The sequence below is a fragment of the Carassius auratus genome, chromosome 29 (assembly GCF_003368295.1).
Source record: "Carassius auratus strain Wakin chromosome 29, ASM336829v1, whole genome shotgun sequence".
Classification (NCBI taxonomy): Eukaryota; Metazoa; Chordata; class Actinopteri; order Cypriniformes; family Cyprinidae; genus Carassius; species Carassius auratus.
Window position 1 is genome coordinate 15608516 of NC_039271.1, and position 18530 is coordinate 15627045.

The 18530-nt window shown below is 37.0% G+C and overlaps 3 protein-coding genes across 5 annotated transcripts in view; 2 read left to right on the forward strand and 1 right to left on the reverse strand.

Moving 5' to 3' along the window:
* The first annotated feature begins 832 nt into the window (after positions 1–832).
* Positions 833–4791, forward strand: guca1aa (guanylate cyclase activator 1Aa). Its single transcript, XM_026209858.1, has 4 exons — positions 833–1030; positions 2921–3070; positions 3150–3243; positions 3365–4791. Exons 1-4 carry the CDS (start codon positions 833–835, stop codon positions 3490–3492), a joined length of 570 nt encoding a protein of 189 aa, XP_026065643.1. The 3' UTR covers positions 3493–4791.
* Positions 4792–7246: 2455 nt separating this feature from the next.
* orc5 (origin recognition complex, subunit 5) lies at positions 7247–14574 on the reverse strand. Of its 3 annotated transcripts, none has more exons than XM_026209853.1 (15): positions 14428–14574; positions 13906–14022; positions 12938–13030; positions 12288–12473; positions 12050–12124; positions 11716–11827; positions 11308–11438; positions 11095–11143; positions 10144–10234; positions 9993–10045; positions 8889–9001; positions 8733–8780; positions 8514–8624; positions 7879–7991; positions 7247–7593 (listed from the first exon to the last, which is right to left on the reverse strand). In XM_026209853.1, exons 1-15 carry the CDS (start codon positions 14473–14475, stop codon positions 7548–7550), a joined length of 1386 nt encoding a protein of 461 aa, XP_026065638.1. In that variant the 5' UTR covers positions 14476–14574; the 3' UTR covers positions 7247–7547. The 3 variants fall into 3 exon arrangements, with proteins under 3 accessions (XP_026065638.1, XP_026065641.1, XP_026065639.1); XM_026209856.1 differs by lacking the exon at positions 14428–14574 and adding an exon at positions 14387–14410 and having other exon boundaries at positions 7248–7593; XM_026209854.1 differs by lacking the exon at positions 14428–14574 and adding an exon at positions 14374–14399 and having other exon boundaries at positions 7248–7593.
* Positions 14575–14664: 90 nt separating this feature from the next.
* The window catches only part of lhfpl3 (LHFPL tetraspan subfamily member 3), a 29722-nt gene continuing 25856 nt past the window's right edge, over positions 14665–18530 (forward strand). The window contains exon 1 of the mRNA XM_026209857.1: positions 14665–16713. Within this exon, the coding sequence (XP_026065642.1) occupies positions 16287–16713 (427 nt within the window). The 5' untranslated portion in view covers positions 14665–16286. The remainder of the gene's footprint in view (positions 16714–18530) is intronic.

Sequence of the window (18530 nt, forward strand, 5' to 3'; positions counted from 1 at the left end):
TCTTGTGGAAATGAATCTGGACACATTTCATTCCTGTTATACTGTCTATGATATGCAAGCTTTTGATCTGTAAAACTATTATTACCATTATTGTTGAATAATTTATGAATTGTTAAAATGTATGAATATAATATGGATGTGATATGTAATTTGACAATTAAATGGAAACAAACTTTTTTTTTTCATGTGAAGAATGTGGAGGCTCCAATTATTTTTGGCATTATACAACAAATTCTACAATACATTATATATAACTTTGCCACTATGATGTTCGTGACTGCATTTTTTCTTTTTCTTTTTTGGAATCATTAGGAAGATTGCAAATATTGATACATAACTTTGTCATGTATGGAAAAAAAATCTGCTGAAGCTTGTTACCTTGGCATATGATAATGGCTCAAAATTGTGACATGGCTTCTAACATGCATTCATATTAATATTTATCAGCTGACAATTAGAAATTAAACTACTTGCATAAGAGAAATGCTGATGCAGTTGAATATGTTCACAGGCCATCACATGGGAACATTTGTCAGCATGTCCCCAATCTCACATGCAATTACCAATGGTCATCCCAGCCATTGTCATCCTTAAGCCTCACATACCCAGTGAGCTGGATTAGTCGCAGTTAATATCAATAAGATGGAGTTGGAGGGGCGTGCCTGATCCCAGGCCAATACAAAAACCTCCTGAGGGTGCCCACCTATCTCTTAGGTCCCAGTGTCGTGTGTCTGTGAGAAGCGAAACACTCGCCTGCACAGCAGACCAGTTGGGATTTTTGACAGAGTAGCTCCAGGCTTGCTCATCAAAAGAATCAGTTCTCAGTTGAGGAATGGGGAATTCAACTAGTAGCACCGTGGACGACCTGCAGGCCGTTGAACTGCATCTGTGGTATAAGAAGTTCATGACTGAGTGTCCATCTGGTCAGCTCACGTTGCATGAGTTCAAACAATTCTTCGGGCTCAGAGGACTAGATTCAGAGGCCAATGCCTACATCGAGCAGATGTTCCGCACATTTGACATGAACAAGGTGAGTGAAAGACAAGTTAATTTTGAGTGGATAGTAACGGCTGCTAAGGATGCTTTTGAAAACTTTCTGCTTTCAAAGACGGTTTCAGCATAGATGGAGTATTTGATGTTTCAGTTTTTATTAATGTTATAATATGCAGGAATTAAGACTCACTGTATTCTGTTAAATAAAATGTTTTGAGTACCAAATCAGTATGTTAGAATGATTTCTGAGGGATCATTTGACTCCAACAACTGTACTAATGGCTGCTGAAAATTAAGCTTAGAAATAAATAAAATATAGTAAACAGTAATTTTAATTCATATTATTCAAATTGTACTTCACAATATTACTGATTATTTAATATTGATCAAATAAAAGCAATCTAGGTGAGTATTAAGATGTAAAAACTTTTTTTTTAAATCTCAGACCACAGACTTTTGAATGGTGGTGTGTATATCAATGCATATTTGCCGATTACTGTACACAGGTCAGCACACGTGAGTTCATTATTTATTAAATCAGATCCTAGCAAATCTCAGATTATTCTTTCCATGTTGTCTGGATCTATATTTATAGGGCTATATTTGGCACTTCATGTCAGCTTTTATTTACAGACTGTTAATACAATGAATAATGAGCTTATCTACGAGATTAAGATTTACAGATTGTTGAACAGGTTTGAGATTGTATTATAGAAACCAATCCCATTCACGTGCAGTAACAACTGTTTAATTTCTCCACACCAAAACATGTTTTCATAATTGGATCCCAATGGGATTTTCAGCACGAAAACAGCTTTAAGCTTCATGTTATTGCTACTCATATCTCCATATAAGCATTTGATACAAGATTCCCAGCATTTATTTCAAATATGTTCATCTTAATTATCTTATTTAATGAGTATGTCCTTAACTCTGACGTAGAGTCAATAGTCATTATCAAACGAATACATGTGTATGTGTGTGTGTATATATATATATATATACACATAAATTGTTACTATTTTTGGATTTCAATTTCCACATTGCTTTATAAGTGGTTATTTTGTTAAATCTGTCATTGTGACACTGACATCATTGTGACACTAAATCTTAAACTGTTGTACTATTTCCATAATGATAATTTTAATGATTGTTTTTTTTTTTTTTTACATTTTGAGATTATTTTATCCATGATTACAGATTTCATAATTTATTCTGTAATTGATTTATTAATTTCTCAAATTATTTATAATTGGCACAAATTTTCCCCCATATTATGGAGGCCTGCATACGATACATATTTACTAATATTAAACTCTCCAGACTTCTAGACACTACTAATACCTTAAAAGCATGCCTGATCAATATGCAGCTGTGCAATATAGAATATATCCATATATCTCCACATTAACAAACCTCAACGTTGCCCCTGACCTTCCTCCGTGACACTGCCCTAGACAACTGGGATCTGTGTCACAAAAGAGAGGTGACATTTGGAGGAAAGTGTGTTGACCTGAGGATTATGTCTGCGACGAGCGGCTGGTGTCTGTGTCTCAGACGCAGACCTTGGAATTGGCAGTAATCCTCCAGAGGACACCCTCATCATCCCAGTCGTGATCCTCCACGCCTCCATCACATATATAAGAGAACAAAGGACAGCCAGCTGCTTTAGGATTCAATACGGACTGGGAACACATACCTAATATAAAACATATTAAATAAAATCCAGATGTGGATGTTGATTGGTAGACAGATCTCAAAGGTCACTCCTCTTTCAGCGAACTTAGTTCCAGATGTATTTTATTCATTAAAAAGACAACCAGCTGTATCAGACAAACGGTATATATGAAGTGTATAACATCAACCACAATGGTCTCGAGTGTTTCGAATGTATTAGGTTTCTTAAATGAGTTTGTCTCTTTTGCAGGACGGTTATATAGACTTCATAGAGTATGTGGCTGCTCTCAGTCTTGTAATGAGAGGCAAGATGGAGCACAAACTGCGCTGGTATTTCAGACTTTATGATGTTGATGGCAACGGCTGCATTGACCGACACGAGCTCCTGAATATCATAAAGGTAGGAAAGATAACGTTAGTACAAACTGTCCTTGATGCCTATGAAAAGAAAATATAAATCCTTTTTTTTTTTTCATTAGGCCATCCGTGCCATCAATGGAAGTGAATCACATGAATCAAGTGCTGAGGAGTTTACAAACCGAGTGTTTGATAGGATCGACATCAATGGAGATGGTGAGCGTAATCACAGTCGGAATTGAAATAAGATTCTAATCTTAAGAGACATATTCAATCTTTAAAAGACTATGATTAGGATTTGCCTGTCTATAATCGCTAACTGTTCTCGATTCAACAGGGGAGCTGTCACTGGAGGAGTTTGTGGCAGGGGCACGTACTGATGAAGAATTCATGGAGGTGATGATGAAGAGTTTGGACCTTTCGCACATTGTGGCCATGATCCATAACCGGAGACACAGCGTCTAAGAGACTGTCCACATTCATATATGCCACTTACGGTTCTCCCTTAGAGTCTCGATCACAAAACAAGAGCAACACACAACAGTCTAATTCTAAAAGCACTTTACAGCACAATCACTTCAGACAGACACTTGAGCTAAAGAGGCCAAGACATGAAATTGGTGTGGGACATCCCACATCTAATAAACTGACTGTTTCCCAAAAACAGCCTTCTTGCTAAGGCTTCATTGGAAAATAATCAGTATTGATTTGGACGTTTTATAGATTAGACATTTATAGTTTTATTAGTTACTTTATTATTAACAATAAATATGTAAAAAAAAAAAAAAAATTATAAATTATTAATCATTTATAAATATTTGACTAATGAGTGAAAAAAAAACCCCATTAAAACAAACAGCAATATTGGAAAAATTTATTGCAAATTAAAATAACCGTTTTCTTTTGAATGCATTTTAAAATTTAAATTATGTCAAATGTAACTTAGCAATGTCAAAGATGAATTTTCATCAGCTCTAATTATATTATCAATGTTGAAAACATTCATAAAATGTTGTTACTATATATTTTTGTGGAAACTGCTTTATATTTTGAGAATGTACAAAGATTATTAGAATTATACATTTTTTGTAACCATTTAAAAGTTAAACTGTCACTTAGGATATGAGTCATTGCTCAATCCAAAAAAAAAAACCTTTTGAACAACAGTGTTTGTCCACTTTTATAAGTTTTATTTTATTTTATTTTTTTATTAATGTTCAAGGGAAGGTATTTTTGGTACTGTAAATGGTCACCTTTTTTTAAATAATATATATTTTCATCTCTTTTTTTAACATAATTTTAAATGATTCTCCTGATTTACTCTCAGTTAATAAAAGGTTTATATTAAAAATTCAATTTAAATCCTTTCAAGAATACACAAGTTAAAACAGTTTTCGATTAATTATTCCACTGCACGTCAAACTCATCAGTTCAGGAATGTTTACTTCTTTATAGATATGTGAATACTTCATTTAATATTTTTCCATATTATAGTCTGTTCAGTGTTTAAAAATAAAAAAGTGGCTTGTTCTGCATTCGCATAGACCTATTATGAGGGTGCCTTCTGTTGTAGGACTACAGGACCTACTTTAAGCTTGTTAATGAACTGCTTGTGCTTCCATTTGGAAATTAAAAACCTAATAAATGACACTGGTGTAAGTTCAAGCATGTATTAATTAAATGCCAACACCAAAATGACCCTTTGCCCTTGTGTCTCAAGCCTCCTCCTCCTATTAAAACTACATCACAGTGTGTGAGAAAGCATGACTCGCATTTGGAGCCTTCTTAACTGTGGTCCTTCAGTTTCTATGACAACCCCAATCTATTACCATGGAGACCTTGTGAGTCAGATGCAGCATCAGTAACCACTCAAAAGCTGAATTAAGATACCAAAATTTAAATTAATCACTTATACTGCTTTCTCCCAGATCTTCGTTTAGTCATTGTTCTGGTTTGTGTTTGTCTGCATCCGAGAGGATGATTGGGATTCATTCATGACAACTTTGCCATCTTGTCACAAAAGTATGAAGAGGCCAGTCCTCTGAGCGGAGCTACAGGTGCTGTTCATATATTAGAATATCATCAAAAAGTTTATTTCACTAATTCCATTCAAAAAGTGAAACTTGTATATTATATTCATTCATTACACACAGAATGATATATTTCAAATGTTTATTTATTTTAATTTTGATTATTATAACTGACAACTAAGGAAAATCCCAAATTCAGTTTCTCAGAAAATTAGAATATTGTGAAAAGGTTCAATATTGAAGACACCTGGTGCCACACTCTAATCAGTTAATTAACTCAAAACACCTGCAAAGCCTTTAAATGGCCTCTCAGTCTAGTTCTGTAGGATATACAATCATGGGGAAGACTGCTGACTTTACAGTTGTCCTAAAGACGACCATTGACACCTTGCACAAGGAGGGCAAGACACAAAAGGTCATTGCAAAAGAGGCTGGCTGTTCACAGAGCTCTGTGTCCAAGCACATTAATAGAGAGTCGAAGGGAAGGAAAACGATGTGGTAGAAAATAGGGATAACCGCACCCTGGAGGGGATTGTGAAACAAAACCCATTCAAAAATGTGGGGGAGATTCACAAAGAGTGGACTGCAGCTGGACTCAGTGCTTCAAGAACCACTACGCATAGACGTATACAAGACGTGTTTCAGCTATCACATTGCTTGTGTCCAGCCATTTTGAACAACAAACAGCATCAGAAGCATCTCGCTTCAAAAAGGACAGGACTGCTGCTGAGTGTCCAAAGTTATGTTCTCTGATGAAAATACATTTTAAATCAGGGTCCAAGAGTCTGGAGGAAGAGAGGAGAGGCACACAAAGTTGCTTGAGGTCCAGTGTAAAGTTTCCACAGTCAGTGATGGTTTGCGGTGCCATGTCATCTGCTGGTGCTGGTCCACTGTATTTTCTGAGGTCTAAGGTCACACAGCTGTATACCAGGAAGTTTTAGAGCACTTCATGCTTCCTGCTGCTGACCAAATTTAGGAGGATGCAGATTTCATTTTCCAACAGGACTTGGCACCTGCACACAGTGCCAAAGTTTCCAGTACCTGGTTTAAGGACCATGGTATCCCTGTTCTTAATTGGCCAGCAAACTCGCCTGACCTTAACCTCATAGAAAATCTATGGGGTATTGTGAAGAGAAAGATGCAATATGCCTGACCCAACAATGCAGAAGAGCCGAAGGCCACTATCAGAGCAACCTGGGCTCTGACAACACCTGAGCAGTGCCACAGACTGATCGACTCCATGCCACGCCGCATTGCTGCAGTAATTCAGAAAAGGAGCCCCAACTAAGTATTGAGTGATGTACTCATGTTGCTCATGCTTTACATGTTCATACTTTTCAGTTTGCCAAGATTTCTAAAAATCCTTTCTTTGTTTTGGTCTTAAGTTATATTCTAAATTTGAAATACTGAATTTGGGATTTTCCTTAGTTGTCAGTTATAATCATCAAAATTTAAACAAATAAACATTTGAAATATATCAGTCTGTGTGTAATGAATTCATATAATATATAAGTTGAACTTTTTAATGGAATTGGTGAAATAAATCAACTTTTCGATGATATTCTAATTATATGACCAGCACATGTACTCTTCTACAAAGGATCCAGATAACAAAACATATTGCAATATAGGTATCTCACTCATTTAAATGTGGCTGAATGGACCTGTGCAGCGGTGGTATTACCGTCAAGCCTGGGAGGGATGTTATGCCAGCCATCATGCTGCAAAAACACTGCATGAACATCAGCAGATGGGAATAAAGCCTAATAGATATAAATTAATTATTTACTACAATCAATTACTAGTAGAGTTTGTACTGGTTCTTAGCATAATACACTTTGCGCAGAGCACACATGAGCCCCTTCTTTAAGAAAAATATATATTATGCACGTCATTTCAAAATCTGGAGTAATTTTTTACTTTTAAAAAAAAAATTGTTTAATGCATTAAATGTATAAAAAAGCAACAGTAAAGACATTTATAATGTTACAAAAAGTATTTCTAATTCACACAAATTGTGTTTTTTTCTATTCATCAATGAGTAATGCTTGCTGGAATTTAAGCTTTGCCATCACAAAAATAAATTACTTTTTAAAAACTATTAAAATTGGTAATAATATTTCACAAGCACAATTTTTACTTTACTTTTGATCAAATGGTGGGCATTATAGACTTCTTTCCTTTATAGACTCGTACCTTTAAACAGTACAGCATGAAAAGTAAAGAGGACCCATTATTGTATCAAACTATACAGTAATTTATTAGACCAATATTAAGTTGTCACACATTACCACAAAAAACAAAAAAAAAACATCAAATTTCCCTTTGAGGAAATAGTCTCTTGTATAAACTGGGAGTATTTTCCTATGGGCAAATCTGATTGGACTAATAAATGCAGGACATTCCTGTAACATCTTTTATCCTGCAGTCTATTCACAGCCATGTGATTTTGTCTGATTGGATGCCTGGTTTATATCCACTGCAAGAGGATCACAGGAAGTCGTACAGATACTTCACCACATCGAAGCCTACAGTTCTAGAATGAAAAACAGAGAAATAGTCAACAAACTAGCACACAACCAAACTATTATATGTAGGGCTGGGTATCGTTCAAAAAATATTGATACAAGCTCCTGAAAGATACCTTTTCAATACCAATTCCAATTTAACAAGATTACATTACCTCAAAAAACTTACATTACATATAAGCTCATAAAACTTTTTTTCCCAGTTTGTTTAGGTTTTTACAGACTCATCTCCTGAGCCACTGAACAAAGGAACAAAATGTAACCAAGTAGTTTTCAGTACAAAATGATCACACCTGGAGATGGCAAGAATGAAGTCCAGTGAAACTGAACATTTGTATTTGGGTGAATCCAGCTGGTCATCATGCCCCACCTGAGAGAGAAGCTGCAGAGTAACTAGTGACGAAATCTGCAAGACAGAAACAAACTATGCATTCAATATGTGTTATAAGGATTTCATTATTTTACAATTAGAATATTTAATTTGACGGGTTATTAAAGCTTTCTGGGCCGCCAATTTGTGTCCCATAGGAAACTTATTAAAAAAGTTATTAAAATGTAAATGTCACACAATGAGTCACACAAGCAGTTCACTTTAAAAAACAAATAAGGTTATTATGCTTGCTATCTAACCTATGAAAAAAAAAAAATCTCTAGATTCAAAATTATGTTGATTATTTTTAAAGGCCTGGAAGTCACAGTTTTAAAATGGATTATTAAATACTATCCAAAATACGCTGTTAATTTATCAAGGAAAGCTAATGACGTTTTGACAAAATAATTAATAAAAATAAAAAAAGACGAAGCACTGCCACCCAGTGTCCAAAATGATTCCAAGCTTTGCTTGTGCTTACTGTGCTACAGCACTGATCACAACTCATGTCTTCTGGCCTTGAATGAGAGGATTAAAATGAATGGCATAGTTTATCACCTGTGAGAAGATACTGGCTGTGGGTGCAACTCTGCTATCAACCACACTGTAGAATATTGCCATCATTCTGTCAAGAGGAAAAGGCTTCGGTCCCAACAGATGGTTACTAGTCTGCAGCAAAACGACAAAATCAAAGGGGGAAAAAAGATAAGATTATATTAATAAGCTTGCAGGAAAAACAGAGTTAAAACAAAGAAGCAACAGAAGCAAACTTCTCACCTTCTCATGTTTCTTCAAGAAATTAGTCTTTCTTATTTTCCCGTGACTCTGAAGCAAACACAAGCCTTTTTTAGTGATCACATGACTCGTACAGAAGATGCACTCATGAAAAGTCATGTGTAGATAATATGAGAAGATCAGAACGCTCTGATTCACCTTGAGGAAGAAGCGGCGGTCTGTGCGGGCAGGGTTAAAGGACGCCAGGTATGCAGCAATTAGCAGAAACTTGGAGTAATATGGCAGCTCTATGTGAGCGTGTGCTGATAAAACTACAGGAAGAGGAGTCTAAAAATTAATGTTCAAAAAGTTGTCTGCAATTTAACTTTTTTAATAAAATTAATTAATGTTTCAAGAACAATTTAAGAAGATTTTTGTTATAACATCACATTTTAGTTAATTATGGTGTATCAATTAACGAATGATTACTCCTGTGAAAAAGTAGTACTCTTTATCATACTTCATGTAAAGTACTTACAGAAATATAAATTTGTGTATATCATCTGGATATACATTGTGACACTAATTTGAACTATTTAAAATAAATTAAAATAAGAATTTATAGAATTTAAGAGTGCTTTTTTTAACCACATGAGTAGAACTTATGAGCAGTACATCTATATATATAATTTCATAATTCTACTGTCCTTGATTTATGGGTAAAGTGTACTGACAAGCGTTTATGGTTAACTAAAAAATACTTTCATGTTATTTCATGTAATGTACGTAAATATATTTGTTATTACACATTTCTAATGATGAAAACACAATTTAATACATTTAAAATGTAGTAATATAGAATAACATGACAGTTATTATAATCATGAACTTTTAGTGTTGGCGATAAACAGAATTACAAAGTGCACTTAATTTAATATTAAATTATCAGCAAATACAGTTGTTGTTTTCTATTATACTTTTAAGATTTGTGGTGCAATAAAACTTTTTTTTCCCCTGTAAGAGTAGGGTTGTTCAAATCCCTAACCTTTAGTTTGATGATAACAGCAACAACACTGATGATACTGGCCTTGACAAACACACCACTTTCACATTTTTGTGAAATATGACCCATCAGTGAAGCCCATCGGCTAATGTTTGGTAAAAGTAGAAATCTTGGCAGTCAATCCTAGAGAAAGCACTGGACTCAATTTAAGCAGCCCTTAGCAGTGCCAGCAGATGGTCCTTGAGGGCATGACTGAGGCCTCTACTGGTCTGTCTGAACATGCAGAGTGTGTGTGTGTGTGTGTGTGTCTGTCTGTGTACCTCTGAGGGTCGTGGCCGCCTCCTCATCCATCTGCTGCTGCTCCCATTGCACGCTGATTGCAGTAAACCAAACACACAAACACTCAGTGACTGCTGTGACACACAATCTCAACTGTAAGCACTCTTGAGAAATCACACAGCACTAACTGACCTGGACACCTCTCGGAGGTAAACCGTCTGCATGGCTCTCTGCAGATGAGGCTCGATGTTTTTCCATAACTTGTGAATATCACTCTCTTTGGCTGAAGGAAGCAAGAAAACATTATTTCAAACACTGTGCTGACACAAAAACGGGGAGTTTATTATATTTAAAGGGGAAGGTCACTCAAAAGTGACAATCAAGACAGTTCATTTTAAAATCAAGCACTTCATTTTTAGCGTGGCCTTCACAAAAAATGGCATATGGATCAGGAAAGCTGATGGACAACTGTTCACCCGAAAATGAACATTTACTCACACTTCCAAGATATAGATACATTTGTTTCTTCATCAGAACAGATATGGAGTGCATTAAATCGCTTGCTCACAAATGGATCCTCTGCAGTGAATGGGTGCTGTCAGAATGAGAGTCCAAAATCATCGGAAGACAACGGTTCATCAATTAACGAAGAAGTGAAGTGAAAAGCTGCGTATTTGTAAGAAACAAATCTATCAGTTTTGATGGGAGAAGACAACAAGAGACCGGTCATTTCACTGGAGGAAGTGTTATTATGGATTATGGACTAGTGTTTTGGCCAGAGGCGAGGGTTTAAAGTTAAAACACCGTAATACTGCATTTGTTGCTTAGAAATGCTCAGCTTCTGACTTCACGAGACATTATTTGAACTGGAGTCATGTCAAATGCTTGTGGGCTATTATGATGCTTTTATCTGCTGTTTGGTCTCTCATTCTGATGGCACCCATTCACTGCACAGGATCAATCAATGTTCGGCGTAATAAGAATACAGATCGCAGAGAATCAAATTCCCTCAAAATAATGAGAATACAGATTTCAGACAACATGAGGGTGAACGGATTATAAAATTTACATTTCTGGGTATACCAAGCCTTTAAATGGAAAGATTAAATGGAAGAATCATTAAGTCGTGTTTAAATATTTTACCTTCTCCTTTCTCCAGGGGTTCACAAAACTTGGAGAAATTCAGGACAGCCTGTTAAAATTACATTTTAAACAGTGTATTTTAGAGGATTTAGTATTATTACCACCTAATGTATTGTGTCTTTGTAAAGCTAGAGACATTCTACTGGTTGCAGAGCACATGCTACATCATTAAAAACTGCTACAAAGTTAGTTTAAAGGCAAGTATGATCTCACCAGGTGCCTGAGCTCTCTCAGATCTCTGCATACGGAGAAGAAGACCCCCAGCAGGATGTTTATGTAGGACGCGTAGAGCTCAGGTGTGTAGGATGGGTGATGATCCCAAGACAGAATCTGCACAAGCTCCGCTGAGGGATTTTAGACACATTTCATTCATCCATTCAAGTATTAAATATCCCTGGCCCTGTTTGCACCCAGTACTAATGCTCTCTCAGTTGAGAGCCTTTGATTGTGTTACAGTAGGTCGAAAAAGCAGAATAATCTTTGTTAGATAAAACGTTGGGATATTGATAAGTTTGATCTTCACTTATATTAACATGACCTCACTGTTCAGCTTGTGCTAAAATTACATCAAAAACCGTCATTTGATACCTGTCTTTAACTCTGATGGTCTTACACTCTTACCTTTACTGTAGTCTGGAAAATGAAATAGCAGAGGTTCAAAGCAGCCAGTGTTGGGTCGAAACTTTTCCCACACGATTTCACTGAGCAAGATGACGGTCACGTTATCACTGACCTGCCAAAGTGTGAGAACAGGTTCAGTTAGTCTATAGATAGCTAAAACTCTCATGTATAACAATGACTATTAACAAAATTGTCTCTATAAAGTCTCAAGTCTCCAACAGAGGTCAGATAAAGAAAAAGGAAGAAAAGAGAATTGGCTTATCAGACATAAGACTATATAAAGAACAGGTATTGTACTTAATGCAGTAAAACATTAGTCAAACTGAGCCCATACCAATTCCTGTAGGCGCAGAAGAGCAGGAAGCAGACTGAAATCCATATCTCTCAGGCGTTCAGCTCGGTCCAGAATCTACAGGGACATTATATAACATTGTATCACTCACATCAAGTAACATCTTTAATAAATATCTAAAAGCACAGACATAACATTCTGACAAACTTCCAAACATATTTCATCAATATTATACTACATATATGTATATGCATACTACATACATGTTAAATAAACTCACTATATAGCGTGTCTGAGTGGCAGGTGAATTAGAGCTCATCTGTTTGTACAGTCGCACAAAATCAGACAAAGACGGGCAACGGGGAAGCAATGCTGCAGCATCGGGCCCAAAGAAGGCAGACAACACCTGGTGAAAGAGAAGCCCACTGGACACACACTCAACACAGTCCACGGACGCATGGGGGAGCTGAAACACACACAAAACAACACACACTACGTCACTTTTAAAGCACTAGGCAGCATACAAATGCCTAGTTTGTGAATGGTTACAGAGGAAAACTAGTCATCGTACACTACATGACTAAAGATTCACATACAACCCGACTTTCATGTTGTTCAAAACACAACAAGCTGTAGAAGTCACAAGACAAATGAAAATAATATGTTTGTTTAATACATGTTTGATGTCCTCCGACTGGACACATTCATAGTCTGGAGCTAATAAAGCTAGTCATTCACTAAGAAATTCTCAGTGAAATCCGTCAAGTCTAACTGAAAAAAAAACAAAAACAACAACAGACTGGTTCTGAATTTCAGGAAGTAGAGTGACTCCTTCAAAATGTAAAAAGTTGTGCAGCGTATTACATAAATGAGTATTTTTACAGGTTTCTGAACCACAACTTTCCAAATATCCGGTTTTCACGATCTTACCTCCAGATCCTTCATGACGGAGAGCACCACATGACTCTTTCCTGTTGCTCTGTGGCCATAGATGAAGATTGAAGGATAACTGTATTGATCTGGCTGTTAACACACACAGAAACCACAGCTCTCATTAACTGCAGACATAAACACACATACACACACACACACACACACACATACATATATATGTATATATATCCGTTTGTGTGTGTTTGGGATCAGTTAGATTTGTAATTTTTTTTTTAAAGAAGTCTCTTACTGCTCATCAAGGCTGAATTGACCAGAAATACAGAAAACTTTGATAAATACAGAGAATTGTGAAATATTATTGCAATTTAAAACAATGGTTTTTATTCCTGTGTTGCACAGATGAATTTTAATGTCACATGATGCTTCAGAAATCATTCTTAAATGCTGATTTATTATCAATATTGGGAACAGTTTTCCTGCTATGTATTTCTTTTTTCTTGGAACCGGTGATATTTTTTGGGGGTGTTCGTTAAAAAAAGAACAGCATTTATTCAAAATAGAAATATTTTGTAAGCAGTGCAGCTCTTTACAACATTTAATAATAAATCAGCATATCTGAATGATTTCTCAAAGATCATGTGACACTGAAGACTGGGGTAATGATGCTGAAAAATCAGCTTTCCAACGCAATAATAAATTGTATACAGCCAAGATGAACAGAAGAGAATTATATAAAAAAAAAAAAAAAAAAACAAAAAAAAAAAAAACGTATAAATCTTACTGATCCCTCCTGAACGGCATATGTGTAACTTGGTTTGGTATTTAACGATATCAATATCACACACAGCTGGAAGATGCTTTTTTTTCCAGTAATCCATATACAGTAGTGCCTCTAATTGAAAAATCACCCATGTTTAATTTATTTTAATTCAATAATAATTACATAAAAATGTAACCCATGTAACGATAAATAAACAACTTCAAACCACAGGTGTTTAACTGACCTGTCCCATGAGTTGGAGCAGTGTCTCCAGCTGTGTGTCTCTGCACGGCAGTCTGTCAGCCAGAGAGCGCAGTGTGTCCTCGGGGTAACCGGGACACTGCAGCCGCACAGACATCCTCTGTTGACAATAAAACACCTGTATTAGTGTCATGCTCAAAAAACTCACGTGTTGTAGTTTATCGCACTAATGTTACAGCTGCTAGAAAACGTGCTTGCGTTTGAAAAACTTTAACGTTAGTGACGTAGAACTCGCGGATCTTTAAACTTGATCTTAAACGCTTCTCTAAAAACGCTGAAAGGGACAGAAAGCCGACGCACAGACATCCATCTGATGCAATGAATAACTAAAACTACAAGAGCACGTTGTAAATAATATTTACACGTGTTCAAACCAACAGAACACTTCGTTAAACATGCCACCCTTCAATAGAAACTAGTAAAAATACATCATAAATACATATAACGTTACTTGAGAAACGAACGTTATATAGTTTTTCCGTTTTTGAGGAACAGAGAACGTCACCTTAGTTTGCCCGCGCTGTTCACGAGTGACGTCAGGAGCCCGCGTCATTTCCGGACAAGGGTCTGGGATTTGTAGTTCTTGGCGTTTTAAATCCCAGCGCTCTCGGATTTAATTTTTAAACGTTTAAAACCGAGAATCCATTGTATCATCGGCCTGAAAGTCGAAAGAGACACAGGTTATGAGTTTAGATATGATTTTATGGATTGCATTTATTCCACAGGCACGCAAGCGTCTCTTCATCTGCTATGCGGACAGGGAGTGACAGACGCAGACTGAATACTCGGGTGTGCCAGAAATCTGCGCTGTTCGCTCGAGCGCACTCCATCCCCGCGAGCGCGTCTCATTGCGATCAACACGCGCGGCATGATTCTCATCCCAGCGTTTCACTGTGGTCAGCTATAATTTGTTTTATTTCTCTGAGATGTGCGCACGGGATTAAATTGGATGGAGCAGCGGTACACCGTTAAACCAGCAGCCGAGAGGAGAGCGATATTTGCGTTCAATCTGAGAGGAATGGACAGGCAGAATATGATGCAGTGCAAGTGTCGTCATTCGAACATCTGTTATTTCTGTTAAACTCAACAGCCAGATTTATCACGGAAAGTCTTTTATATCGTGTAATAGCCTCATGGAAACATCCCTTTGGACTGTGTAAGGTAGATTATTGTTTATATATAAATATATACATATAGGCATAGGCCTATATATAAATGAATAGATAAATGTATTTAATCTCTTAAGGTTTGGGAATTCGCAAACCATCTCAGTATTATTAATTGATTCGGGTCATCATTAAGTATTCATATGACATTTCCGCTGGGAGTATTATCTCCGCTGCACTGGAATGCGTTTTCTTTAAATGAGCTGTCTTCATTTGAGTTTAGTCATTATTTTTGCTGTCCCAAGTGTGATTATTCACCTTAATAAGATTGCTTGGCTGAATGATGCGGATGCATAGAGGCTGAATGAGAAGGGAGCTGGAAGAGAACATCATTGGAGTCACGGACAGACTGCCACATCCACGCTGAACGAATCACTGTGACATCTGGCACTAAAACTGCTTAGACTATTGTGACATCTGTGAGCCGTTCTGTCTGTACTTGAGTTTAGGTGGCACCCCAGGCAACATCCAGAGAGGGCCGAGTCCAGATAGGACCAGAGTCTAAACTAAATGCAGAGTGGAATGAGTCTGGACTGAATTCATAACATTAAATTCAACCCAGTTAGATCTAATTCCAGAATCAATCCAGACAGGACCTGGATTCAGTCTCAATCCAGACTGAATTCATAAAGGACTTAAATCTAGACTGAATCTGGATAGGACCTGAATCCACTCCATCCAGATAGGATATGAATTCTGACTGAATCCATAAAGAAGCTCACTGCTTTGCCAACTCACGGCGCATCTAAATCCAAATTTAATCTAGATACAACCTAAATCTAGATCTCATCCAGATCTAACCAGAATCCAGTATCAATCCAAATAGGATCTGTATCCAAAAAAGAACCCCAGGTCTGCACTGAAACCAGACAGGACCTGAAACTTAACTACATTCAGATAAAACCTAAATCTAGATTCAATCCAGAGTGGACCAGAATATAGACTCGATTCTGATAGGAACTTAATCCAGATAAGACTGAATGCAGTTCCAATCCACAGTGGATCTGAGCCCAAACTGAACCCAAATAGAACCTAAATCTAGATTCAGTCCACTTAGGATCTGAATTCAAACATCAAGGTTGAATCCAGAGAGCGCCTGAGAACAGAATCCAGACTAAATACAGGGTAAACCTAGTCAAGGTTGAATCCAATTGGGGACCTGAGTCCTGTTTGAAGCCATTAAGTACTGAATCCATCTATGATCCCTGGGACACCTGCAGCGATGCTCCCAGCCACGGAGGCAGCCAAGATCTACCAGACCAACTACGTCAGGAACTCTCGTGCCATCGGGGTCCTGTGGGCCATCTTCACCATCCTCTTCGCCATCGTCAACGTGGTATGTTTCGTTCAGCCCTACTGGATCGGGGACGGCATGGACACACCACAGGCCGGTTACTTCGGCCTCTTTCACTACTGCATAGGGAATGGAGTGTCCCGGGACCTGACGTGCCAGGGGAGCTTCACAGAGTTTGGCTCTATCCCGTCTAGCGCCTTCAAAGCTGCGTCCTTCTTCATTGGGATGTCCATGGTGTTGGTCCTCTCCTGCATTGGCTCCTTTGCCTTCTTCTTCTTCTGCAGCACAGCCACTGTGTATAAGATCTGCGGGTGGATGCAGCTGGCAGCAGGTGAGTGAGTGAGTGAGTGACAGTGCATCCTTTGAAAGTTTCCCAATGCGTACTGATGTATGAGTAGCCAAGAGCCAGGAGTTCAGTATGAAAGGGTGGAAGCAAGAAAGACAATCTGTGAAGTCAAACACACACACACACACATAGGTATATCTTATGATATTTGCAGTTGGCATATTCTAATATTCTTTATAAGTTTGTCATGGCACCATAAAAAAAAGAAACACTATTTTCATAGTACTTTATACAGTACCATTCAAAAGTTTGTGGTAATTTTTGAAAGAAATTAACACTTTCATTCAACATGGATGCATTAAGTGATCAAAGTAAAGACATTTATATTGTGGCAAAAAGAAAAAAAATTTGAGCACCAAATCATCATATTACAATGATTTCTAAAAGATCATGTGACACGGAAGACTGGACTAATGGCTGCTGAAAATTCAGCTTTGTCATCACGGGAATAAATTACATTATAAAATACATTCAAATAGAAAATAAATATATATTATTTCAATTTAAAATAAAAAAAATGCAATTTATAAAGCTCAGATTTTGAATGTTTTCTCAGGTGTTTGGACCTCACTCTAATATATATAAGACTAAACAGTTCCAATGTCATTATGTGGATTCCTAACAAATATTTCAACCATTATTTAAAATACTGTGTAATGACACCTTAGTTTACACTGTCATCAGTGTGATTTCTTCTGTAAAAAAAAAACAACTGTAGATAGGCTGTTTATTTTTCCCCAGCTGACCAATGCTGAATGCTGACCCATGCTGTCCTTAATATTTTTAATAGATGCTTTTAGTAGTAAGTCTTTAGTGGCCTCTGAAAGTTGGGTTTCGTTGTGTTGTGCTCTGAAGGCTTGCATTAAATAGGAAGTGGAATCTCTGAAATGAGCAGATGAGAGAGCTCAAGATGTGTGAACTGCATTTTTTAGATTAGATTCAACTTTATTGTCATTATGCAGAGTACAAGTACAGAGCTAATGAAATGCAGTTAGCATCTAACCAGAATTGCAGAGTAAGTAAAGCTATGATATACAGAATGTACAGTGGAGTTACTATATACAATATTGATCAATGAAGGATTATATATACATTATAAACAGCAGGGACGCCAGAACAGTGGTAATAAATACAGTTGGATGAGTGTGCAAAAGTATTGTTGAACAATGTATTATATGCAAAATAACAGTAGTGCAATGATATTTTTGTCGAAATAGTAGTTCTTGTACTTTTTGTGCCCAGGCTTTGGCTTCAAAGGACTGCATGAGTAGAGTCAGCAGTTAGAAGAACATAAAGTATATCTCAGTGTATGCTAACATGTACTTTACATTTTAACTCAGTTCTTTTGATTCAGTTTTTTTCCCCCCTGTTAATTTGTATTCTTGACAGAGTCAAGAAGTTTAAAAGCTCCAGGGGTTCCATTTAGTTTGATGCATTTTCAGGATTGACTGACCACCCTCTCTGACAGTGAATGTGTGTGTGACTGGTGGACTCTGCTCTGCCTATCAGTTTTTGCTGTTGGAAGGGACGGATGCACCACAAGAAAAAATAAGTTCTAAACATATCCAGAAAATTTTCTGAAAATGTTGAGCACTCTGTGAACATTTCATATTTTCTCAGAGAGGAAAAAGACAGGGGTTGTCTATTTTTGTACCTTGCCTCGGGGACTTCAGGTGCATTTGGAAGTAACTCACAGTTGTGGACAAATTACTGTCATTGGTGGCTTATGTGCAGCTGTCAGAGCAAAATGACACAGCAAGCCTCCATAGTACTTATATATTAAAAAGCTGTTTATAGAGAAC

Bases quoted from the DNA above. Each gene is read 5' to 3' on its own strand.
- guca1aa (XM_026209858.1), top strand. From the start codon at position 833: ATGGGGAATTCAACTAGTAGCACCGTGGACGACCTGCAGGCCGTTGAA. The intron at 1,031-2,920 runs GTGAGTGAAAGA...TCTCTTTTGCAG, and splicing joins GCACATTTGACATGAACAAG to GACGGTTATATAGACTTCAT. The intron at 3,244-3,364 runs GTGAGCGTAATC...TCGATTCAACAG, and splicing joins GATCGACATCAATGGAGATG to GGGAGCTGTCACTGGAGGAG.
- orc5 (XM_026209853.1), bottom strand. From the start codon at position 14,475: ATGACGCGGGCTCCTGACGTCACTCGTGAACAGCGCGGGCAAACTAAG. The intron at 11,439-11,715 runs GTAAGAGTGTAA...AAAATCCCTCAG, and splicing joins TTTTCCAGACTACAGTAAAG to CGGAGCTTGTGCAGATTCTG. The intron at 10,235-11,094 runs GTAAAATATTTA...TGCTTCCTTCAG, and splicing joins ACCCCTGGAGAAAGGAGAAG to CCAAAGAGAGTGATATTCAC.